Source organism: Olea europaea, chromosome 10 (assembly GCF_002742605.1).
Source record: "Olea europaea var. sylvestris chromosome 10, O_europaea_v1, whole genome shotgun sequence".
In the NCBI taxonomy this organism is placed as follows: domain Eukaryota; kingdom Viridiplantae; phylum Streptophyta; class Magnoliopsida; order Lamiales; family Oleaceae; genus Olea; species Olea europaea.
This window is the reverse complement of record NC_036246.1, coordinates 40,146,602-40,172,256: the sequence shown is the minus strand read 5'-3', so window position 1 is coordinate 40,172,256 and position 25,655 is coordinate 40,146,602. Positions and strand designations below refer to the sequence as shown.

The window sequence follows — 25,655 nt, the reverse complement described above, 5'->3', positions numbered from 1 at the left end:
GGAATTGGATAAACATTAAATTTTACTTCAAATTAGAAAAATCAAAAAAAAAAAAAAAAGAACTAAAAAAAAAAAAAAAAAAAATAAAGGTAAGGAAAAGTATAACAAACATACATAAGTAGAAACAAAGAGATGGAAAAAAATATAAAACTCGCTCAGAGTTCGTAAACCCTCAACACAAAATAATAATAATAATAATAATAATAATAATAATAATAATAATAATAATAATAATAATAATAATAATAATCGACCAGATATAGGTCTAAAAGTCAGAACAAATATACAAAACAAAAGTAAAAGATGGAGATGACAAAAAATCTCACTGCAATTTAAAAAACCCTAAACACAAAGAAGAGATCAACCGAATAGAAATAGAAATAGAGAATCGAAGAAACTTACACAACAAAAGGAGAGAGATAAAGATCTTTAGAGGAATCACGGTATACTTTCTCTAAATAATTTTCCCTCGTTTGTAAATTTTCAACATAGATTTGAACGAAGCAAGGAGCGACAGAATGAACGATTAACGACAGAAAGAAAGATCTTCGAACAATAATAGAGGAACTAGCATTCAAAAGTAGAAACGAGAGATGGAAAAAAAATATAAAACTCACTCAAAGTTCGTAAACCATCAACAAAAAATAAAAAAATAAAAAAAATAATCGACCAAATATAGATCTAAAAGTCGGAACAAATATACAAGACAAAAGTAAAAGATGGGGATGACAAAAAATTTCACTGCAATTTAGAAAACTCTAAACACAAAGAAGAGATCGACCGAATAGAGATAGAAATAGAGAAATCGAATAAATTTACACAACAAAAGGCAAGAGATAAAAGATCCTTAAAGGTATCATGGTATACTCTCTGTAAAATATCCCCTCGTTTGTATAAAATTTTAATATAGATTCGAACAAAGCAAAGAACAACAGAACAAACGATTGATGGCAGAACGAAAGATCTTCGAACAATAATAGAGGCAAAAAGTTAAATAGTCTTCTGAAGATTTCGATTTCACAATTAGAACTGAGATTTTGTGTAGAGATTTGCGAGGGTTTTCCGAATTTTACAAGAAGAGAATAGGGGGAGAATTTTGCAAGAGGAGTGGAGAATAGAGTTTGATTGAAACTTGTCATCTGAAATACAATGTAGAAAATTTAGCCAACCAGTACAATTATTATAGGCATACTGTAACCATTTTTAATGAAGAACAATGTGAACCAATTCGAATCCAACTTCATGTGAACACTATAGCTCAGATATGAACAGTACAATTGGATCCTTTCTTTTAAAATAAGTGGAAGATATATTGTCATCTTATGTAACAATTGAATGACTTTAAATTACAAGTCCAATTAAATACGAGACCAAAGACCCATATTATTATACATCTTATTTAATTCATCTATACATGATAAATAGTTGGTGGGATTGATGATCTTAAGCAATGTGAGCTCAAAGACTCCTATCATGTTTAGAAGGCAACGAACATAGAATAATGCTACATGTGTATAAGAAGTTACATAATAATTTACGTACAAATGATGTGTCAAAAAAAGAAAGTGGATATTTTTATTTATTTTTTTATTTTTAGTTGAAAAAATTATGATTCAATCATATTTGATCATATCATGTATATGTAAATTATTGTATACATGTAGCACAGTCGGGAACATATATGTCTAATAAACCTAGCTTTATCTATTGTTGTGGAACTTGTACCGAAAAATATTATTTTTCTCGGGCCTTAGCTATCCAATCAATTGAGGAGGCTTGAACGGTCTAGAGTAAGACTAAACTCTCTCTCTTAATTACTTATCGTATGCTAAAAAATCCCTCTCAGTTCCTCAACAATATGTCGTTTCTTGATATTTTAAATTGGCTAACAACCTTGGAAGCATCATCAGTCGAATTTGTATCCAAAAAATTTACAAATAGTATTTGAATATGTAGCTCTTGTTTGTTTCCTATTATTTCTAAAAGATATTTTTCTTTCTATTCTTTTATATTACACGCAAATTCAAAAAAATTTCATATTTTTTAACCACACAGTTTCATCAATCTAATATTCTAAAATGCATTATTAAAGAAAAATGGGCTCAAACAAACTTGTAATATTTTTCCTTATACATAACCCCTGTCTAGTAGGGATTAAATTCTAAATTTTAATCTATATCAAAATCAACAATTAATTTTAAAAACATATTTTATGAGACTACAACTTTTCAATCATATTTTCATCAACATTTATCAAAATATATTTAAAAAATGATTTTAATCTCCAACAAACGGGGGGATAATGTAATTTATTAAAAACTCAAGTCATTTTTTCTTTTTACATTACGAGATATCTACAATTATTTTTCATTTAGCCACTATTTATTTATAATTTAAACCATTTATAAATCCTTCTTAAGCCTACTCTATGTTTCTAAAATGAATCTTGCTACATGTACACTATAGTGTACACTTTATTTTACACTTTGTCACGTGTCATTAATCTATTAGATAGTTTAAATTTCAAACAATTTTTCCATTCAATTGATACTTGACAATAATGCAAGTGTCAACCAAAGTGTCAAAAATCAGTATACAAATAACAAATTTAACATTTTATTTTCATATGTATTTAAGATCTAAATACAAATATTTGGTTGATATCGGAAGCCAAATATTAAGACAACCCGCTTTTAAACCATAGCCAATATTTCTGACCTAGGGTTAGGTGGTTGAATTGGTTTTTGCACATGCTCAGATGCAATTGTGATCCAATTGCTGATTTTTAATATTATTATCAGAGTAGTTAGGAATAAATTAATGGTCGAGTAGGGTAGAACTCAAAAAATTTTGGACATATTTTTATGAGTAATGCTTTTCATCACTGACAGTGCTAATCACCCGCTTAGATGACAATACAGGATAAATTCAATTAAATAAATCTCATCACAACACATTTAGCCATTGTTTGATCCTTATTCTTTGAAAAATACATTTTTCTCCGGCTTTTTTTCAACTACACATTCTTTAATAAAATAATATTACACGTAAATCCAAAATGTCTCCTTATTTTTAACTACACATTCTCCGTCAATCTACTATTCTAAAATGCATTATTACAAAACAATGGGGGTTCAAGCAAGCTATTAATTAGACTTATAATTTAATGTCACCTACATGTCACATAAATTAGTGTTTCAGTACCAATGTTACTAGATAACATTATTCTATTTTAATAGAATTATTCTAAAACGCAATATTACAAAACAATGGTGTTCAAACAAACTATTAATTAGACTTATCATTTAATGTCACCTACATGTCACATAGACTAGCGTTTCAGTACCAATGTTACTAAATAACATTATTCCATTGTAATAGGATTAATCAGAGTGTAACTAAAAAAGTTCAACACACATAAATTATCATTGTTATGCATATTCTTACTTGGCAAACAATAAGATCGTCAATTAAGCAAAATACTAGCTACCAACTTTGCTCCGTCATGCACTACCTCACCATTCGAAATGAATGTGTAGAACCGCCTCTCCTATTTACTTGTCCGAGGCGATATCTACTATCTTTTGAGACACCAGAGCACAGCCCAATGCCTCTCTGAGGCGACACTGAGGCGACACAACTCTTACCGGCCAAGTCACCTTGCTACCCCAAGGCACCCAAGAAGGACTCAACCCTTAGCCATCGCATGTGGGCCTCTTGAGTGTGAAGAGGTTTGACCTCCTAACACCTTGAGCAAGTTGAAATCTTTGAAAACTCGAGCCACACGTGATATGGTTGATGCGACATGTAAAGGCGACTTGTAGTCACGTACATATTGATCCGCTTAAGAAAGGATGTGAGAGGTCACAAACCTATGAAAACTACTATAGAACCATTGAGCTTAACATGTGAACCATTGACTTGAAGCAACGTTTCAAGCTTCAACAAGCCTCACTTGCATCTCTTTGACCTATAAGTTACCCGCACTTTATGCTATTTGATGTAAACTTGAATTGAATCTTGAATCTTTCACTAGTTCAATCCTAGTCTTGACTCCCTATTTTTTGTCTTTTCGTACACCCAAATTTCTGTCTATTTATTTGACTTGAAACATCGAAGTGCATATGATCATCACATCCCCTATTGGAGCAACACTCTGCCTTTAACATATTTGTCCAAGTATACATGCTACTATGCATGGATGGAAGAAGAGTTGAGGTGCGTAGATGTTGTGTTCCACCAAATTCAGACGTCAACGATCATGTTGAGATTTTTAGCTTATTATGCATCCATTTTAAATATGGTCTTTTTGAAATATTCAACAACAAAGTGAGGATGAATATTGAGAAATACTTGATGAATTAATAAATTTTTTATTGGGTAGAACATGTCGAATCTCATTGGAACTTTGAACTAATATTTATCTATGCAGAAGTAGTACAAAAACGAGATGCAATACACAAACTTTATGCATAATCCCTTTTGAACAATTAGTCCCAATGATTAAAGTGTACAAGTTTCTATTAATTCATCACATGATCCTCTTAAAAATATCCTCACGTCATATATCTATTGACGAGTTCAAGTTTGAAACTAATATGCAGCTTCAAAAATTGAAGATTTGAGAGTAGCACGATGACTTTTAGACATTTATATAATTTTTATTATGAGAGATGAATTGTACAATTATACAAGAGTGATGCTATTTAGCTTTGCCAATGTTATAATTTCAATCTATTTGATGCTAATATTGCATTAAAGGATAAGTTAAGTGAGACGTGAAATAATGTCACATTAACGCTACATGAATTGGAGTAATAGTTCTAGCGAGACTAAATAGTATTGCACAACGCTAGAGACAAACATAGGCCACAAGAAAAACTGAAAATAACACGTCAAAATTTGTTTTACGGACAATATAACGAGAAATGAATTTAACTGATGTTGAGCGACACTGACACAATTCACAATTCTGTCAACCCCTCTCTTGTTTATTCTTGTGTTCTCCATCGCACGTCTACTCGGTACTCACCAAAGATTCCAGTCACTCCTGCACCCGCGTATAAGATCTCGCCTAATAATTTCTTTCTACCCCTGTGTTCAGTCTCCCTTAAATAAAGCACGTGCTCAGTCTCTATCTATCTAGAGTGTGACGACCCAAGATTTGGATGCACACATCGCTCTCTGTGTGCGCGTGTGTGTAAGCGATTTTTCAAATGTCAGACGAGCCTTTGCCGACCCGCTGGTCTTTTCAGGTGCTTGATTTCTTTTTATATCTCTGGTATGTGTATGAATACATTTTATTTATGTATTAGAGGTTAATAACGCTGAATCGGAGTGATGTTTGTATATGCATTCGAGTATCTAGTGGCATTTTCGTAGATCAAGGTATAATTAAAGTTGCACAAGGTACCAGAGGAGGTTAGATCATCTGATAACTTGTGCTTTGAACTTCAACGATTGGGATGAAAACTGTGACGGCATTATGATTCGATAAAGTTATTGACCATTAGATTTACTTTATTTTGTGTTTTTACTTGTATTGGTGGTTAAATCTCGCGCGCGTGTAAAAGAGTTCAATTACACGAAAAATTCTTGTGGTTTATATATAGTACATACTGACATTTTCGTATATCAAGGTATAATTAAAGAAGAACAAGGTACTAGCGTAGGTTAAAAACTTGCATTGTGCCTCGAACTCCAATGCTTGCTCCTTGCTCTTCTGGGTTGCAATCATTCCCTAAAGTTTGTAGCCATTGGAGTGAATTTCTTTTCTGTCTTCACCTGCATTGATGGTTAAATGATGGATGAATGTTGACTTTCTATTAATTTCAGCATAGGGTACAGCTTCCATTAGCCGTACATTACACTTCAAGGAAGAAAACTGCACTTCCCCTTATAATCTGGTCTGTCGATTTGTTTTTAATAGGGATATATAGGTAGTCAGATACTTTATGACCTTTGGAGTTATATCATTTTTAATTGAATTGTTGAAAGTTATTTAATTGGTATTAGGAATATGCTTATTTATATAGAATTTCATTTTGCTTTACATTTAGGAATTCAAGTTGTTTTATGATATGAAGTTTGGGAGGAAGAGAGACTCCAAGGAGAAAGATGCGGATACAAATGACGAAAGTGTTCGTAATGGAAATTTTTCCAATGTTACATCAAATGGGACTGTGCATGTGAAGAACTCATCTGAGTTGTCCATCTACGAGCAGTATCGTAATCAGGTACTCTGTTTTTGATTCATCTAAGGCAGTGAGTGTGATTGTTTTGTGGTGCTAAGTGACATTTTTTAATTGTTGTGCTCAAGGATCGAGGAGCATCAACACACAACAATGAAGTTTCTTCTGCTGGAGTTGATGAAAAACCGTATGATTTACAGGACTTCTATTCCCTTTTTAGTACTTATCAATATTAATGCCATTTCTTTGAGTTTCAAAAATGCTGCTTAATGAAATAATTAATACATACTTTATGTTGATTTAGTGGTCTCTTTCATGCTATCAAAAGAGCTGCCAACCCACATTTTGCCATCATTAAACTGCATATTACTGTTCGTATGATCACAATGAATTAGGATTTCCACCATAAATTGAAATGACACAATTTCTAGCTGCCTATACAACAGTTGGTAAAATTCAGTAGACTTTGCAAAATTCACCTATCAAAAGAAAAGGAAGCTCCAGACTTAAAATCTTGTGCATGCCAAAAATGATGCTCATATGGATACGCATTTTTTAATTCGTATCTTTAGGTGACTTGATTGGAATTTTCTATAGGAAATGATGAAAGCGTTTTAATCAGGAGGAGATTCTCCTTGGTAGATGCATTAATTTGGTCACTTTTTTTTCTTCATTTCTGATAGTGATATATGTCGCTACTACGTTTTGATATTGAAATTTCTCGATCTTAGTGAAGTACAGTTTTATTTATTATATTAACTTAATACTCTTAATGACAATTTGATTCTATTGGGTGTGAACCAAGACTTTATCCTCTCCCCACGCCCACTAGAAATTGATGAGCTGGAGATGATGGTATAGCAAAGCATCAAACTGGAAAAGCTAATTGCATGGGTTTTTTCACGAAGGGAGAGAACAAGTGAAACAAAATAGTATTACTATAGAGTACTTCACTGCTATATTGTACAACAAAAAATTGCACAATATACCATGACCTCATCATGTGACAACATCTGCACTGCATGAATATTTTATGCTTCTCAAGATTGGATAACTTCTGTAGCATCTATTTCCTATTTATGTGTTTGCTGATATTTACTGTTCACGTTTTTCAGGCAAAAGTCTTTACTTCCTCCTTTTGAGTCAGCTGAAATGCGTACTTTAGCAGAAAGTTTAAGCAGGTAATTGATGACACAATTGGCTAGAGTCTTAAGACGATCAGTTAATTTCATTCATCTGGCTGACTTAAAAACTTTAACTGAGAACTATGGATGTTGTCTTGATTTGTTCTTTGCAGGGATATCATTCGTGGTAGTCCGGATGTTAAATGGGAAAGCATTAAAGGGTTAGAGAATGCCAAACGGCTACTCAAAGAAGCTGTTGTCATGCCCATAAAATATCCAAAGTAGGTTTTGTCGTTGAGCACCTCATTTCATGCTAAAGTTACAGGAAAGAAGTTGAAATTGATTGATTTATATTCAGATTGCTAGTCAAAGGTCAAAATTTTGAGTATGATATTTGAAGATGAGATGTCAATCGTCTTCGGGGTGGTGGGGTTTTCCATGTAGAATTTAGAGCATGAGATGAGGAAAATGTAAATTTTAGGTTCTTATTGAACTGTAACTAAATTTTTTCTTACCACTTGTTTAGGTACTTCACTGGTCTTTTAACACCATGGAAAGGTATTCTCCTATTTGGACCCCCAGGAACTGGGAAGGTATGAACTCTACCTCACTTATTTTCTGTTGTTTGTATACTACATCTGCTCCTCTTTGTTCTTTATAAAACTCTCTCTCTTCATTGGTGATGAATAACCTCCAAAATTATGATATTAATTTTGTAATAGCTCATTCACTAATCTTAGTTTCTTTGTGCAAATTGGATAAGATTTGAATCCGAATATTATAAATTAAACTAAGAATACTGCAAAAGCTCATTCCCTTGTTGATTTGTATATATATCTGATATAAATTGAGTACGGAGAATTTCTACAGTAGATTTTTTTAACGCGTGTGGATGTTTTAAAGTTGCATCAATGGATGGGGTCCTGTAATATATGCTGTTTGATGACGACTTTGATTTCAACAATGTGACTAAAAAGGTAATCAGTTTCTAATTAGAGTTATGGAAGGAACGATTTGAAACAAAGCTATTTAAAATTAGTACGTAAGATGAGACTACTGAGATCAGATGAAAATTAGTAAAAAAGGATCTTGGAGTGTACTTTTAGTCAATGTGACAATGTAAAAGGAGGTCGGATGAACTACCTATTTGAAGCACTTGCATGGAAGTTCTGTTGTCAAAAATCCAATGACGAGCTTAATAAAATTGATATAGCGTTGATCAATAAACGGTATATCTTATAATCTAACCATTTTCCAAATTTGCAGACTATGCTAGCAAAAGCTGTTGCAACCGAGTGCAATACCACATTCTTCAACATTTCTGCATCATCAGTTGTCAGCAAATGGCGCGGTATGGTGTTCTGGCTTGTCATGCCTCCTAAACACAGCCTTGTGTGACTTTTGATCGGCTGATTGAATCTTAATTGAAATATTCTTTTTCAGTTCCTTTTTCACTCTGTTTTTAGCCTTAGATGGTTATGCATTTGCGATGGCATGAATGAGTAAGGGGATTGTTGGACCAAAGGTCACACGATATTACTATTCGAGTCACAAAGATAAATGATTTGCTGAAAGTAAAAGTGCAGAAAATTAAAGAATCAACACAAAGAATTATTTCGGCCTAAGTTTCGGAGGTTTGGTGACCACATCTAACGCCTACATCCCCTGTTGAGCATCCAATAATATGGATTATGCTCGGTTGCACTAGATCGCCCAACTTGGCAACAAAATTACAGAAGTTTGACCCAATACAAAAGAGATAAAGAACCAAAACACTTATCTTTCTAAAACTGCAGAAAGGCTTCAAAGAATCACCAAGAAACTTCACAAAACTCACTAAAGATCAATTAATTCCACTAAACACTCTTTCTCACAGATATTCACTTAGAATATGACACATTAGGGAAAACATCACTCGGATTACAGATCTCAAATCAGAAATTTGGGAGACACGAAGAAACCCTAATGAACCCAAGAGATTATTATTATTATTATTATTTTCCCTCTCAACCAAAGGTCTTTTGAAAACCAAAATGAAGAGTGAAGCCTCCAGCCAAATATAGAGACGCTAGAAATAGAAGCTTCCAGTATTACAGGCCAACGACCATGATTAGGCCACGCGTCAAACATCCGAAGTGTGGATTCACTTAAAGAGATGCATTTTATAACATGACTTCACAAATTTTGGCAGCATAAATAGTCTAGAGTTCGAGTCCAACATTCTCCACCTTTTTGCCAGAATTTGGGAATACAAGTGCAGCCAAGAGCACAATCAAAATATTATTTTGGTTTGCTCCAGAGTACCTGCAAGACACATTACATTGAGCCAATCGATGAGAGTTTCAAACAAGTCTCAAACTTATTCAAAGGGATAACTTTAGTACCCATATCAGAAGAATTAAACTGTGTAGAGACTTTACCAATTTTGAAAATTCCTTTTAAAACAATATCTCTAATAAAATGGTATTTAACATCAATATGCTTTGTCCTATCATGAAATATAGGATTTTTACTAAGGTGAATAGCACTTTGATGACAGTAATGTATTCTGCTTCTGTGGAAGAAAGAGAAACAACCTTTTGAAGTTGTGACTTACAACTGACTACAGTACAACATAATGCATAAAAATAAGATGAAGTTGATCTTATATTATCCCTATCACCAGCAAAATCTGACTCTGTATATCCTCAAAGAGTAACACCATTTTTATTTGACTTGAACATTGAACCCAAATTAGAGGTACCTTTAAGATATCTCAATAATCATTTTAATGCATTCCAATGTTCTTCTCTAGGGTTACTCATAAATCTACTTAAAATGCTGACACTGTAGGCAAGATCAGGTTTGGTGCATATCATTAAGTACATTACAAAGCCAATAGCATTTGCATAAGGAACCTTAGACATTCTATCACATTCATCATCAGATATAGGACAGCACTCAGATGACAATTTAAAATGATTTGCAATGGGGAAGGTTATAGGTTTACTGTCATGCATATTGATTTTTTTTATTTTATTTTATTTTAATCACATAATCATATTGGTTCAAGAAGAGCATATCTTTATCATTATTTCTCCAAATTTGCATCCCTAAAATCTTTCTAGCAAGTCCAAGATCTTTCATGTTAAACTAAGATTTTAGTTTTGACTTAATATTATCAATCTCAATTTTATCACAACTGCCAAGAACATATCATCTACATAAAGAACCAAGCACAAGGAATTTTTACCTCCATTACCTTTACAATACAAGTTGGTACCATATTGGCTCCTTTTGAAGCCAAGTTTCAAAACAAAGGTGTCAAACCTTTTATACCATTGTCTAAGTGCTTGTTTCAAGCGATGCAATGATTTCTTTAACAGACAAACAGTATTATCAGGATTACCTTTTTCAAAACCAATAGGTCATCTCATATAAATTGTTTCATCTAATACCCCATACAAAAAAGTAGTTTTAACATCCAGTCAATCAGGTTCCCATTTAAAATGAGCAGTTAGCGCAAGCAAGCTTCTAATGTGGTGTATTTTGCAATAGGAGAAAATATTTCATTATAATCAACCCCTTCTTTTTGTGTAAACCTTTTTGCTACAAGTCTGGCTTTATACCTAACGTTTTTACTGTCCCCATCACCTTTCTTTACCTTATAAATCCACTTGCAGTCTATTAATTTTTGTCTCCTTTTGGTCTATCAACAAGGATCCAAGTTTTGTTTTTATGAAGTGAGGACATTTCATCCTCCATGGCAATCATCCAATTTTTCTTTTCTTTACACATAATGGTTTCTTAATAGGAGTTTGGTTCATTCTCAAACTGTTCTTGATAAGTAAATAGAGAAACAAAATCATTTGGATCAAATCTAGTAGATGGTCTAGTCTCTCTTCTCTCTCTCTATCCCTAGTAAGTTGATACTCTTCAAGGGGGCAAGGGAATAGGATCATGCAAATTAGATTGATTAGTTTCTTGATCACTTTCAGGTTCTGCATGTGTGTTATTTTCTTCAAAAACAGTTTGGTCCAATTCAGGAGCAGGAGTATCTTGCTTAATATGAGTAGACTCCACCACAATTTGAGCATCTTTTTTAGTCACCACTCATTTTCCATATAAAAATGGCATTAAGTTATCATTAAAGACAACGTCTTTTCTAATAATGACCCTATAACCTCTTTCAGATTTTACCCACAGCCTATAGCTTTTTCTTATTTTCATCATAGCCCAGAAAAACACATTTAAATGACCTTGGTTCCAATTTACCAATGTCTTGATGAGCATATGCAGCATAGTCAAAAACTTTTAAGGGGGAATAATTCACAGAGTTACCTGACCAAACAAATTCAAGCACTTTAAAGTGGCTTTGGTAGGACTTCTTTTCATTAGATAGGCAGCAGTTTTGACAGCTTCACCCCAAAACAGTTTAGGCAGTCTAGAACTTAACAACATGCATCTATCTTTATTTAATAGAGTCCTATTCATTCTTTTAGCTATACCATTTTGTTGGGGAGTATAGGTAACAGTTCTATATCTTGAAATACCATGTTCTTTGCAAAAATTATTGAACTCATTATTGTAGAATTCTAAAACAATTATCTGTTCTTAAGATTTTTATTTTATGATTAGTTAGGTTTTCAACTTGAATCATCCATTTAAAAGCAGAAAATGTCTCGTCTTTACATTTTAACAAGAAAACCAATTTTTTCTTGAAAAATCATCAATGATCAATAAAAAATATCTAAAACAGACAAAATATTCACAGCAGTAGGCCCCCATAAATTAACATGCAGGTATTCAAGGATTTGTTTGGATTTATGAGTTCGTTTTGGACAAGGTAGTTTGACTTGTTTTCCTATAATACATTGTTCACAAGAACCAAAATCACCTAGATTTTTGTTTCCAAAAACTCTTTTTGACTGTAAGAAATGTAGACTATTTTTGCCAATGTGGCTAAGCCTATCATGCCATAATTTTGCAAGGGTCAAGTTTTCAGATATTGCAGAAATAGTGAGACTAAGTAAGGGTTTTGCACTTAAAAATTAGAGGCCATGTCTCTTAGGCGAGCTTATGAGCAAATCATTGTCCCTAAGCATTTTGATATGTCCTTGACCCATATTTATGTAAAGAACACCAAGTTCCTCTTAAGTCAAGAACGTACCTAGTCCCTTTCAAGAACAGTACATCGCCATTGTCCAATAACAGTTTAATGGTGCTTATTCCTTTAACTTTACAAGTAAATTACTTCCCATTATAACCTGCCCCCTCTAGTTTTTTCAAAGTTTAGGAAACAATTTTTATTTGGGCACATATGGAAGGAACAGCCCGAGTCTAATATCCATTCATCACTCAATTGTTTTTCCATATTGGCAAGGACTAAACCAGTTTTAGCTTTAGTCTTATTATATACCAAAGTATTACTCCCATCATCAAACTTCTTTTCTTTAAGATCATTTTTCCTTTTAAAACAGTCTTTAGCAAAATGGCCTGTTTCCCACAATAATAACACTTACATCCTTTTGCTTTATTTCTGGACTTGTTTTTATCACTCAATCTATTTTTGTAATTATCATTGTAAGGTTTAGAGTGATAATTTGATTTACTAGAAACTTTTCCTTTAGCAAGAAGATTATCTCCATTTTGGCTATTATTGGACTTAGTTTTTATCTCTAGAGCCTTATTCCTTAAGGAATTAATTATAACATCAGTGGTGAATCCTCTCTACCATACTCTAGAGCATCCAATAATATGGATTATGCTTGATTGCACTAGATCGCCCAAATTGGCAACAAAATGACAGAAGTTTGACCCAATACAAAAGAGATAAAGAACCAAAACACTTATTTCTCTAAAACTACAGAAAGGCTTCAAAGAATCACCAAGAAACTTCACAAAACTCACTAAGGATCAATTAACTCCACCAAACACTCGTTCTCACAGATATTCACTTAGAATATGACACGTTAGGGAAAACATCACTCAGATTACAGATCTCAAATGAGAAATTTGGGAGACACAAAGAAACCCTAATGAACCCAAGAGATTTTTTTTTTCTTCTCAACCAAAGGTCTTTTGAAAACCAAAATGAAGAGTGAAGCCTCCAGCCAAATGAAGAGACACTAGTAATAGAAGCTTCCAGTATTAGAGGCCAACGGCCATGATTAGGCCACGTGTCAAACATCCAAAGTAGGGCATTCACTTAAAGAGACGCATTTTATAAACACGACTTCACAAATTTTGGCAACATATTAAAACAGCCCAGGGTTCGAGTCCAACAGGAATATTTTAATTACAAGTTTGCTTGAAATTTACAAAGATGGTATATTCATTGTATCTAGATTTTTCTGCTAACGCCAATTTCACTTTTAGTTGTTAATCACCTGATTGTTTTTAACTTATGTTTGAATACATTTTTTTGTGCCATCCTTGGATGCATTTCTGCTTTGCTATAAAAATAAAAATAATTTGTTTTCCTTGTTTTTTCTTTAATCTTAAATTTCTTTAGATTGTGTTAGTTGAACTGTAGTTCCTTAAGATTGCTGAGATTCTACTACAGTTTCTTGAAACCATAGATTTGTAACTATTGAGTAACAGCAGACATAAGATTAGAATTTATTTATTTATTATTATTTTTTTCAATTTATGAGAAAACTAGATTCACTACTTGGCATCCATCTTTCCTTTGAGAAAATCTTTTGAATCGTGTTTCTTTTCAGGTGACTCGGAGAAATTAATTAAAGTATTATTTGACCTGGCTAGGCATCATGCTCCATCAACTATATTTCTCGATGAGATTGATGCAATTATCAGCCAACGAGGTGAAGGACGCAGTGAGCATGAAGCTAGCAGGCGCTTGAAAACTGAGTTACTCATACAGGTGATACATTATACCTAACAGTGCAAGAATATATGCAGAGGAGTGCTGTTGACACTCCAAAATTAGCTTTTAGCATTCCGCTATTGTGAGTGACTTGTGGACCAGTCACTGGCTAATTTGGAGCTCCTGTGACATTCCTTATTTTTTGAGTTGAAGTTAAATCTTAATTTAGAAAACAATTATTAACTGTCTAGCTTATCTTTCTGCAACCATAATAATTTGTGTTGGCGTGTACAGTTAAAACTCCAGTTTTAATGCACTTTCTCAAAAAACTAATGATTTGGACTAGATTGCAGATGGACGGTTTAACTCGGACGGATGAACTTGTTTTTGTCTTGGCAGCAACAAACCTACCCTGGGAACTAGATATGGCCATGCTCAGACGTCTTGAGAAACGGGTATTAATCATATGAGCTGATGCATCATTTGGCACGAAACATAGACATTAAATTGGAACTTTCCACTTTGAAAAATAAAGAAATCGTCCTTAGACAAGTTTCTGGTTAAAAAATGTGTTTATCGGTTATTTAATCCTACCAAATCCTCTTTTTCTTTTCTTATGTTCTTCATATTGTTGAAATCATACAGTGTTGCATAGAAAAATGTGGTGCCATTTGCCCAATTCCAAATTTAAGCTATTGGTATTTCGCAATTATATTTTGTTAACAGCTTGGTTCATTATATTCAAATAAAAAAATGGCAGGGAATTGTCGGTTTCAATATTTTGTTTAGGTTTTCTACCATTTTCACTCAATAATATTGACCCTTTTTTTTCCTTTCCTCGTGATTTAGATCCTTGTACCGCTTCCGGAACCAGAAGCTAGAAGAGCCATGTTTGAGGAATTGCTACCATCAAACTTTCAGGAAGAGAAACTTCCTTATGATTTGTTGGTGGAAAAGACTGGAGGATTTTCGGGTTCTGATATTCGGCTATTGTGCAAAGAGGCTGCAATGCAGCCCCTGAGACGGTTAATGGCACTTCTTGAGGACAGACAAGAACTGGTACCTGACGATGGTATGTCTATTAATTATTTCCAAGAGACACAATATTGGAGTTCTCTGAAGAAATAAATCTAAAGAAAAAACATTAAACTGGGCATATTTAGTACTTAGATTGAACAGAATTAGACGAAAGAGGCACGTGACAAAGTTTTTCTATTGTCCCGTTGTCTAATCCACAGTGCCAAACATGCCACTAGTGTTGCTGATAATTTTTATTGCAATGTATGCATATATAGAAGCCATTTATTTCAGAATTCAGCATAGGAAAAAGTTAACTTCGCATGATTTGTGGTTATAGTATCTCTTGATTCTTCTGGTTATTGAAATGTTTCCACCAGAAAGACATGCATCTTTTGCACAAAGGAGTTTTAAAGTTGTGCAGCATTATAAAACATAAAAGTATCTGCTTATTGCATTTTAATGTTTAAAACATTAAACATTTAAATTTTTGTGTATTAAATTTATATGGTTGTCATCTTAGCTTTGAAGTTTTCACATTATGCATCCTTTGCTAATGAGAATAGATGATTGCATAGATCTGGCCCATAGTACTCTTCTGTATTGTATCATTGCAGTGGTTCAATCAAATATGTTTAATTTTTTATGGGATTAGTATATGTAAACCAAATCGGGAACTTAGCTTATTTCTCTGTTGCATATAGAGTAACACAAGAAAAACTTCTAGAGAGGTTAAGGTGTTATCTATAATTGATGCCCTAATATGTTGTGATTGGCATGCAGAGTTGCCCAAAGTTGGTCCAATTACACATGGAGACATTGAGATGGCTTTGAACAACACTAGACCATCTGCGCATCTCCTTGCTCATCGCTATGACAAGTTTAATGCTGACTATGGCAGCCAAATACTCCAGTGAAGGCACCAAGTTCTATCATCCCGTGTTGTTCTCTAGTTTAAGTTTTTAGGCCTGTAAAGCCAAACGGTGTTTCAGTTCCAACTGTTTCTAGCAAAAGTAAACAAATTAGAAACACTGTGTTGAGATTTTGTTTCATCAAATATTTGCTTATTCCCAGTTTGGCTTCATCAAATCCGAAGTTTTTTGAACTGTTTGCTCACTTGGAACAAATATATAAATATAACCTTTAGTCTCAATGGACTCAGCGGCCAACTTTTAACATGATGTTGAGAAAGATCAATTGTCTTTATTTTGATATTCCTACACATCTTTGCTGTCATGATATTCTCACGATCGCTTCTCAATTTAATATTATTACGTACAAGTAGCAATAATTTTTACTATGCACTTGTTTGACTCACATTATTTTCATAAGAATACATATTTCAATAGTGTATTTATGAGAAATGCGTGGTTAAAAAATAAGGAAAAGTTTTGAATTTACGTGTAATATTATTTTAATGAAAAATGTGATTGAAATGATGTCAGGGTACTATTTAAGAATTTGGCATAAAAAAACCTGAACAAAGGACTAGAAAATACGTGGGCACAAGCAACATTCCAATGAATTGACCAACAATCGAAGGCAAAATGGATTAATCCACGACTTTTGGGGTTGAAGTTTGGCTTGCAATGGACTAGGAGCCCGGCATTCAATGAATTTTGAATGCAGAAGCCTAACTAAGTTTACCAAATTTGCTTATGACAACCTAGAAATAGGAGATGCGTCGTTGTTGAGTTGATATAAAGTAGTTGGATAATAATAGATTAAGAAAACGTGTCATAATATTAGTTTAGATTAAACGAGCCCTTGTAAATTTGTTTAAAAGTACATATAAATCAAATATGTCGGGTACTGTTAAACAAGTTCTTTTATTACTCGGATAAATGATTTGCTTTTAAGTAATTTTAAACTATTAAAAACTTAAACCAAATCGTTTTTAAACGATTTGGCCCAAAACGTTGACGTGCCCATGTAAAGCCAACAATGATTTCAAAACCACAATTTTGGTTTTCAGTTCGACAGTTTTAGGATTTTTTACTCAACCCTAATAACTCTACTGGGGTTAAGGATGGCATCCCGTCCCAAGTCTGGGGTCTATTTGCATACCTGAGGGTATTTCCACATATTGGGCCATTGCAGGATGAGTTGGGCTACAGCAGGCCGTCAACTGTAGCCTTGTCGTATAATTGGACCAAGATGCTCAAGTTTCTACCCAATACGGTACATAATAATCAAATGGGTTGGATCATGAAGCCGAGCCTCTAACAGTAGGGGGTACTTTTAAGTTTGGCTCTGTCAAACCAACCATTTTCCATTTTAACCATAAAAATCTAACATTCACCACAATAGCCACTTCTTGTGTAAAAGACAAAAACGCCCTTAAATGAGTTATATAATTACAAAAATAGAAATATGGTAAAAAGACAAAAATATCATTAAGTTACAAATAAAAATCCAAACAAGTCTCAATTGAAATTTGAAAACGAAGTCAGTCTTTTCATCAGTTTACTCTAACACAATAAAAACTCTTTCATTTTTCATCCACTTCAACCTCAAAATTTCATAAACTTATCAGTTATCAACCTCAACAGAAAAATTTAGTTAAATTTCAGCACTTCAATTCGGTAAGTATCTTTTCGTAGTATTTAATTTTATTTTTATTGAAGTCGTATATTTTTTTTAAATAGTAGAAAAAATAATATTAGAGCCAAAGTTCAGGCCGGCACCGATCAGACGCCGGAACGCCGGATTTAACGACGGTCCGGATTGTCCGGACCGTCGACCGTCCCGACGGTCCGTTTGCAGACTCCCCCGCCCCTCGATTCTGATAATTTTATTTCTGATAATTTGTTATGATATTTTTAATTCGTAATGCAGATATGGCAAAAGCGTGTGTCCCAATCTGTTATTTCGGCGAATTTCAAAGGAAAGAAAATGGTCAATGGGAATGGAAATGGACGAGTGAAGGAGAAGGGGTTGCTGCTATTTCGATAACAAAAAATACTTCGTTTACAGAAATGTACAGTGAAATACAAAACATGCTTAACGTCGATTCCTCTCAGTACGATATGGAATTGGGATTTTTATTTCAAAAGCATTCAACAATTTCGATTCCACCTTTGAAAGTTACTTCTGAAGTGCAAATAAAGCATCTAATTCAATTGAACCAAGGTCGAAAGACGACTCCTATTTGCGTAAGTTTGTTGAAGAAAAATGTCATCGAGGGTGAACACGAAGTTTTTGATGGAGAGGATCGTAATGAGAATGATTTTTGGGATACTGTTGAGATTGCTCGGGAAGATGATGTGGTTATTCCTAGGGCAGTTGCTACTCACCATGATGTCACCGTTACACAAAGGATTTACGAGAAAGTTCAAGATAACGAGGATGAAAGGCCATTACAAATTAGGATTTGATTGCTTTATCTAGACAGAGATATGAGTCTGGTGGGAGCTCACATGCTGGGCCGAGTACACGGTCTTCTAATTGTTCGCGTGTAGTTCCTGATGATGAAGATTTACATGTCGATCAATTGTTTGACACGAAAAGAGATTTGCAAGAAGCCGCGCACCGAATTGCAATGAAACATAATTTTGAGTTTAAGGTAAAAAAATCAAATAAGTCTACATACACAATTATTTGTGTGGACAACAATTGCAGTTGGCGTTTGAGTGCGACAAAGATGGACACAAATGAGTTCTTTGTTGTTCGTAAGTATGCGCGGGAACATACTTGTGAAGTGGGTATTCGTCAAAATGATCACAGGCAAGCTCGATCATGGTTTATTGGTCGACAGATAATGCACAAGTTTCAGGATCCACGGACGATTTACAGACCTACAGATATCATCAACGACATCCGTCGAGAGTATGGGGTGGTTATGAGTTACCAGAAGGCCTGGAAGGCTAAAGAATGTGCATTGGAAGATTTAATCGGTTCGACAGAGGAGAGTTATGCCAAATTGGCCAGGTATTGCCACAACATGGTGAGAACTAATTCTGATTCGACGTTTTTTATTGAAACCGATGGGCAGAATCGCTTCAAGTATTTTTTTATGACTCTTGGACAATGCATTAGAGGTTTTCGAAATGCTATGCGACCTCTAATTCTAGTTGATGGTACAACCCTAAGAGCTAGATATGAAGGAAGATTGATTATTACTACTTGTCAAGATGCCAATATCCAAATTTACCCTCTTGCATTTGGCATTGTCGATGGAGAGAATGATCTAGCAATGCGTTGGTTCTTCACGAAGTTGAGAGAAGTAATTGGGAACATCGAGAACCTTGCATTTGTGACTGACCGGGGGCAGTCAATAATAAATGGTATAGCCGAAGTTTTTCCAGAAGCACGTCATAATTATTGCATGTACCACATTCAGGGCAATCTGAAGACTAGGTACCGGGGCAGTGGCATCTTTGCATTGTTTAGGAGAGCTGCAGAAGCTTACAGCTTTGAAGAGTTTACAAAGTTCATGGGTGAAATAGAACATAAATCAGAAAGTGCATGGGAATATCTATCAGATATGGGGTCGAACATTGGGCACGGTCACATTTTCCAGGACGTCGATACAACATGATGACGTCGAATAATGCAGAGTCGCTGAATGCATTATTCAAGAAGGATCGAGAGTTACCGATTCTCGCAATGATTGAACATATTCGCAGCAAGTTGCAACAGTGGTTTTATGACCGACGTGAAGAATCCCAAAATTGCACGAGTGTGCTAGCTCTGGCACAGGAAGATCGACTATTCAAAACTCTGGAAGTGGCAAAAGCTCTATTTGTGGAACCACTAGATCAATTTCGCTTCTCCGTGAGATGCAGGCGTAATGTTGGATATATTGTAGACTTGAATGACAATACGTGCACGTGTAGAAAATTTCAGTTGGAAAGTTTTCCATGTGCACATGCTGTCGCAGTGGCTATGTATAGAGAATTTTCACCACACAGCTTGTGCAGTCATATTATTATATGACTGATTTTTGGAGAGCAGCGTATGCCGAAACTATATTTCCTCTACCAAATGAAGCCGAGTGGGAAATTCCTGATTATATTGTAGCACTTAATAATTTGTTGCCACCTGAAACTCCACCGTGTACTCCTGGTCGTAGACGGACGTCTAGAATACCATGTACAGGAGAGTTTCCACAACCGCGTAAGTGCGGGAGGTGTGGCGCTACAGGACATACACGTCGATTTTGTACAAGCCAGATCCCACTAAACAATGACTTGACGGATGTGTAGTATCTATATAAATCATATGTATTCTCTATTTGTCATGTGTTTGTGATTTTCTGAATTGAAATCGGATGTAATCTTTATCACATTGTTTAATTACTCTTTTTATTTTTATCACATTTGTCATATGTATTTTCTATGTGTCATGTATTTGTTTGTTTTCTTTTAAAATAAGTGAGACAACGATATATATTAACTAACAATATGGAGATATTACTATTTCTTCAATTAATTATCTTAATTGGTGAAGTAAAAAAAATATTTCGTTAATCATGTGTTTTATTTTGATTGTTTATTTGAATAATATTTATTCGATTTTTCCTTTTACTATTTCTTTAAGTAATTATTTTAATTGGTTAAGTAAAAAAAATATTATTCAATTTAATTTATTCGTTACATATTTCCTTAATTATGTATATTATTTATTTCATATTTAATTACTCTATTTTGATTGTTTATTTGAATAATATTTATTCGATTTTTCCTTTTACTATTTCTTTAAGTAATTATCTTAATTGTTTAAGTAAAAAAATATTATTCAATTTAATTTATTCGTTACATATTTCGTTAATTATGAATATTATTTATTTCATATTTAATTACTCTATTTCGATTGTTTATTTGAATAATATTTATTCGATTTTTCCTTTTACTATTTCTTTAAGTAATTATCTTAATTGTTTAAATAAAAAAAATATTATTCAATTTAATTTATTCGTTACATATTTCGTTAATTATGTATATTATTTATTTCATATTTAATTACTCTATTTCGATTGTTTATTTGAATAATATTTATTCGATTTTTCTTTTTACTATTTCTTTAAGTAATTATTTTAATTGGTTAAGTAAAAAAAATATTATTCAATTTAGTTTATTCGTTACATATTTCGTTAATTATATATATTATTTATTTCATATTTAATTACTCTATTTCGATTGTTTATTTGAATAATATTTATTCGATTTTTCTTTTTACTATTTCTTTAAGTAATTATCTTAATTGTTTAAGTAAAAAAAAATATTATTCAATTTAATTTATTCGTTACATATTTCGTTAATTATATATATTATTTATTTCATATTTAATTACTCTATTTCGATTGTTTATTTGAACAATATTTATTCGATTTTTCCTTTTACTATTTCTTTAAATAATTATCTTAATTGTTTAAGTAAAAAAAAAATATTGTTTTTTAATTTATTCTTTAAATATTTCATTAATTATGTATATTATTTATTTCAATTTTTTATTTGAATAAAAATAATAATATTTATTCGATTTTTCGTTTTACTATTTCTTTAAGTAATTATTTTAATTGGTTAAGTAAAAAAAATATTATTCAATTTAATTTATTCGTTACATATTTCGTTAATTATGTATATTATTTATTTCGATTATTTATTTGAATAAAAATAATAATATTTATTCCATTTTTCGTTTCACTATTTCTTTAATTAATTATCTTAATTCTCGATTATCGTTTTATGTTTCGAATCAACTATTAAAAAGTTGCAATTAGGTCCCCAAAATTTTTAAAGCTTTCTTCGAACCAAATATTACATGAATCGGTCATTTTTTTTTCAATTGCATCCGATTTAGTCCATTTAATTCCCGATTATCATTTAAATTTTCAAAATAATATCATACAAAATACTCTATTTCGATTATTTATTTCTTTCAGTACAACACGAATCCTACTGATGTAAACAACATTTACATTTTAATAAAATAATTTACAATGTACTAAGGATCACAGTTATATTCATACAAGTCGCAAGCTAATTTATGCCTCCACATATCAATCCAACACTGATTTATTGTATCAACATTGCGACCAATGCTCAAGAACTTTATGTACTTGATTGCAAATAAGCCACAGTCACCCCTGCAACCGAAGTAGAAGATATTAGTTCCATAACATATAATTGAAAATTAAATCTGAAAATTTAAAATTTGTAAATCCTTACGATCTTTCTTGTCTCGCCGTCGTCGTGTTCCGCACAATGGCTAATCTATCATTTACTCGAATTATCGCATGACTAGCTATCATGGGCACGATCACAGCCAATGGCTCCAGTATTTGCTCCAGTTGACTTTGTGTCAGACAGCTATGATTAGAGTCGTACACATATATGGTGGAATCAGCAAATACGATCTCCACCGAAAAACAGTGTGAGTTCGCGATAACTGGAATGTACATATGTATACAATCCGTCCACGGCTTTCTGCACCTCAACTGTAATCCAATCACCCACTCCAGCATGTACTCAGACAGAACATAATCATTCCCCTTGCTTAGGAGCTCCTGATGCTCAATATCTACGACACGAACGAACTCAGTGCTCAAGATAACTCGAGTAGGACTGTCATAAGATCTCGGGTATCTCCGCGCCCGATCGCGTAACAATTCCATAGCCAAGTCGATATGCTGAAACAAAAAAAACACCAACAAAAAAGATAGAGTCATTTAAGTAAATGAACCAACAACTTGTATAAATATAATAAACGAAAACTCAAAAAACTTACATCATCAGCGAGCCAAGCTGAGATCGTCAGTACATCTTCAAACCACTTTTTAGCATTGGGCACGGTCATACAGCCGATGGTATAACTATCTCTGAAAAATGAAAAAACAGTTACCAAAGATACAAAAAAATAGTAGCAACATCATAAAATACTTACTCGGACTTAAGGGATTTGAACCAATCATCGAACGCCTTCTGTCTGACTGGGTCGACGTCGCGAAAAAGATTGGGGTACGCCCCATCCACAAATCCCCTTCTCTTCGCCTCGACCGTGTAGGGAGAAATGACGTACTGTGACGGCAATCTTGATCTCTTACCGACCATCAGCTTTGGCGCGTCAGCAGCACGCTTCTTACCCTTCGGGACCTCCGTCGCCCCCTCGGACACGAATACGACCTCGTCATCCGTCATCTCCGGCGTCCTCTCATCCTCCGCAACCTGATCATCCCCCTCTACTACCACCTCTGATGTCCCCTCCGCTACCTCCTCGGCCACCCCTGTCCCTCCCTCCACCCCCTCTATCTCTGCCTCCTCCGGCACCTCCGGCCCGACCTCCACCCCGGGCATCCCGGCCTCCTCCGGCTCCTCCTGCCCGACCTCCACCCCCTCCCTCTCGGCCTTCGGCACCGAACCAAAAAACTCATCAATTCCCCCGGCCGTTGCACACCAATCTCGTGGGACACCAGTCTCCCCGACATTCCCTCGGACGCCTGCTACATCGCCTCGAAGTGCTGCAACCTCAGTATGAAGGTCTCCTATATCTCGTCGCAGCACTCCAATCTCATCTCGCAAAGCTACTACATCTGTCGTAAAATCTCGTCGCAGCACTCCTATCTCCTCTCGTACTGCGACGATCTCTGTCGTAAAATCCCGTCGCAATACCCCTATCTCCTCTCGTAATGCGACTACCTCTGTCATAAAATCACGTCGCATCGTTCCCAACTCCTCTCTAATAATGCCAGTCATGCATGCAAAGAAATCATCTGAACGACGGGTCTGACTGGGTGTAGGCAATCCATGTGGGAGGTGGGTGGGTACGGGAGACGGAGATATCCTCGGAGAATGAGATAATGGCGGTAGAGGCGATCTCATCGGTGGAGGTGACGGAGATCTCATCGGTGGAGGCGAAGGAGATCTCCTAAGTGGAAGTTCCGGATGGCGCTCCTACACAGAGAAGACAATTAATATTAATAATCCACACATGAATTTATAAGTCAAAATAAATAATGAACTTAAATAAACGTACTATATTTCTATCCGGAACGGACTCAAATACTGGATCGTCTTCAGTAGGTGGAACAAGTAATTCACGTACATATATTGCATCCTCCTCTTCCACCGAGACAACCAACTCAGCATGAATTTCGAGCTGACATACCATATTTCAACGTGTTAACGAACATGTATCGAGCCGAGTAAATGTATGTACAATATAAATTGCAAATATATAATACTCACCTGAGGATCGTCGAGGATAACTGTCAAATCTTTAGCCGATGGCTTTTCACGTGCTCGCTAATGAAGCATTCGTGGGCAGCTGGTCTCCCTTCTGATCGCCCATTTGCTACCCAAAGCAGGGATAGCCTCATATGCCCACAACTGCAACAATTACAAAATAAAACTTTACATATACATTTAATAAAAAAGTTCAACACGCATTACGTTACACTGAATATTTACCTGCAAAGCTATGCAAAAGCCATATACATCATATTTGCGATCGCCCCTCTCCGATTTCGACATAGTGTGTACCCTTCTGAATACATGGAGAGTATCGGGGTAACATCTCTGACTCCATGGAAAACTGTTGAAAGCATCGATATCATCAACAACATCCAATGAAAAAAGATCAATCGACGTCCCACGATGTCGACACCTCAATATACTCTCCAGTATATACACCAACCCTAACTTCAACTTGTCTAACATGTGATTGCATTTCCTAAATGCGTCCTCTAACTGTGGTGGTGTAATTGGCCCTTTACCTCCAAAATATAAATCCAATAACCTTTTATTTCGTATAATACGGGCTCTAGCTTCTTCTTCCCCGATACATCTCAAGCCCGTAATCAGGGCAAATTCAAGGATCGAGAATCTACATACCTTCCCGTCCCCCATAGCAAAATATAACTGATCGCCATCGACTGGTTTAAGCAGCCGGAGTAATAAAGAATCAACAATCTGTCCAGAGAACTGCACGTCCTTCAACGGATAGAACGACCATAAAAACGATCGACGGAGTAAGTCAATATACTCCTCGTCCAGCCCCTCAAGTACTGTCGCATAGCTGGAAAAGTTACAATACGTCGTAACTTTTCCCGAATGAGCCCTCAGATCGTTGTCGATATGATATTCCATCCTACAAATTAATACATGTTAAAACCATATAAAAGAAATTTTAAATAAAATATCGTACCTTCAAATTTAACCAATCAAATTTCATATTAATAAACCAATAAATAAATTCATCTAATCACATATTAAAACAGTTTAATAAAAAAATTTCCACATATTTGACTATTTAATATTTATTTAAAAATCATATTTCGTTAATTATCTGACTATATATATATATATATATATATATATATATTATTTACAAATTTATTCGATTTTTCGTTTTACAATTTCTTTAATTAATTATCTTAATTGATGAAGTACAAAAAATATTATTCAATTTCATTTATTCTTTAAATATTTCATTAATTATGTATATTATTTATTTCATTTTTAATTACTCTATTTCGATTATTTATTTGAATAATATTTATTCGATTTTTCGTTT

General features: G+C 34.1%; 3 protein-coding genes across 3 annotated transcripts; 1 reads left to right on the top strand and 2 right to left on the bottom strand.

Moving 5' to 3' along the window:
* The first annotated feature begins 4,928 nt into the window (after positions 1–4,928).
* On the top strand, positions 4,929–16,293 carry LOC111402238 (katanin p60 ATPase-containing subunit A-like 2). The gene is made up of 11 exons (XM_023030403.1): positions 4,929–5,255; positions 6,060–6,236; positions 6,320–6,378; positions 7,307–7,372; positions 7,489–7,596; positions 7,842–7,908; positions 8,582–8,666; positions 14,020–14,180; positions 14,477–14,578; positions 14,973–15,195; positions 15,924–16,293. Exons 1-11 carry the CDS (start codon positions 5,217–5,219, stop codon positions 16,055–16,057), a joined length of 1,221 nt encoding a protein of 406 aa, XP_022886171.1. The 5' UTR covers positions 4,929–5,216; the 3' UTR covers positions 16,058–16,293.
* Positions 16,294–22,486: 6,193 nt separating this feature from the next.
* LOC111400653 lies at positions 22,487–24,531 on the bottom strand. The gene is made up of 5 exons (XM_023028051.1): positions 24,117–24,531; positions 23,028–24,034; positions 22,872–22,962; positions 22,577–22,773; positions 22,487–22,532 (listed from the first exon to the last, which is right to left on the bottom strand). Exons 1-5 carry the CDS (start codon positions 24,249–24,251, stop codon positions 22,487–22,489), a joined length of 1,476 nt encoding a protein of 491 aa, XP_022883819.1. The 5' UTR covers positions 24,252–24,531.
* Positions 24,386–24,988, bottom strand: LOC111400652. The gene is made up of 2 exons (XM_023028050.1): positions 24,551–24,988; positions 24,386–24,469 (listed from the first exon to the last, which is right to left on the bottom strand). Exons 1-2 carry the CDS (start codon positions 24,986–24,988, stop codon positions 24,386–24,388), a joined length of 522 nt encoding a protein of 173 aa, XP_022883818.1.
* Between the last annotated feature and the right edge of the window lie 667 nt (positions 24,989–25,655).

Coding starts and splice junctions, on each gene's coding strand:
- LOC111402238 (XM_023030403.1), top strand. CDS start 5,217: ATGTCAGACGAGCCTTTGCCGACCCGCTGGTCTTTTCAG. Junction 14,181..14,476: donor AAACTGAGTTACTCATACAG/GTGATACATTAT, acceptor ACTAGATTGCAG/ATGGACGGTTTAACTCGGAC. Junction 15,196..15,923: donor AGAACTGGTACCTGACGATG/GTATGTCTATTA, acceptor ATTGGCATGCAG/AGTTGCCCAAAGTTGGTCCA.
- LOC111400653 (XM_023028051.1), bottom strand. CDS start 24,251: ATGGTATGTCAGCTCGAAATTCATGCTGAGTTGGTTGTCTCGGTGGAA. Junction 24,035..24,116: donor CCGTTCCGGATAGAAATATA/GTACGTTTATTT, acceptor TTCTCTGTGTAG/GAGCGCCATCCGGAACTTCC. Junction 22,774..22,871: donor CAGCTTGGCTCGCTGATGAT/GTAAGTTTTTTG, acceptor TTTTTGTTTCAG/CATATCGACTTGGCTATGGA.
- LOC111400652 (XM_023028050.1), bottom strand. CDS start 24,988: ATGGGGGACGGGAAGGTATGTAGATTCTCGATCCTTGAATTTGCCCTG. Junction 24,470..24,550: donor GCTTTTGCATAGCTTTGCAG/GTAAATATTCAG, acceptor TAATTGTTGCAG/TTGTGGGCATATGAGGCTAT.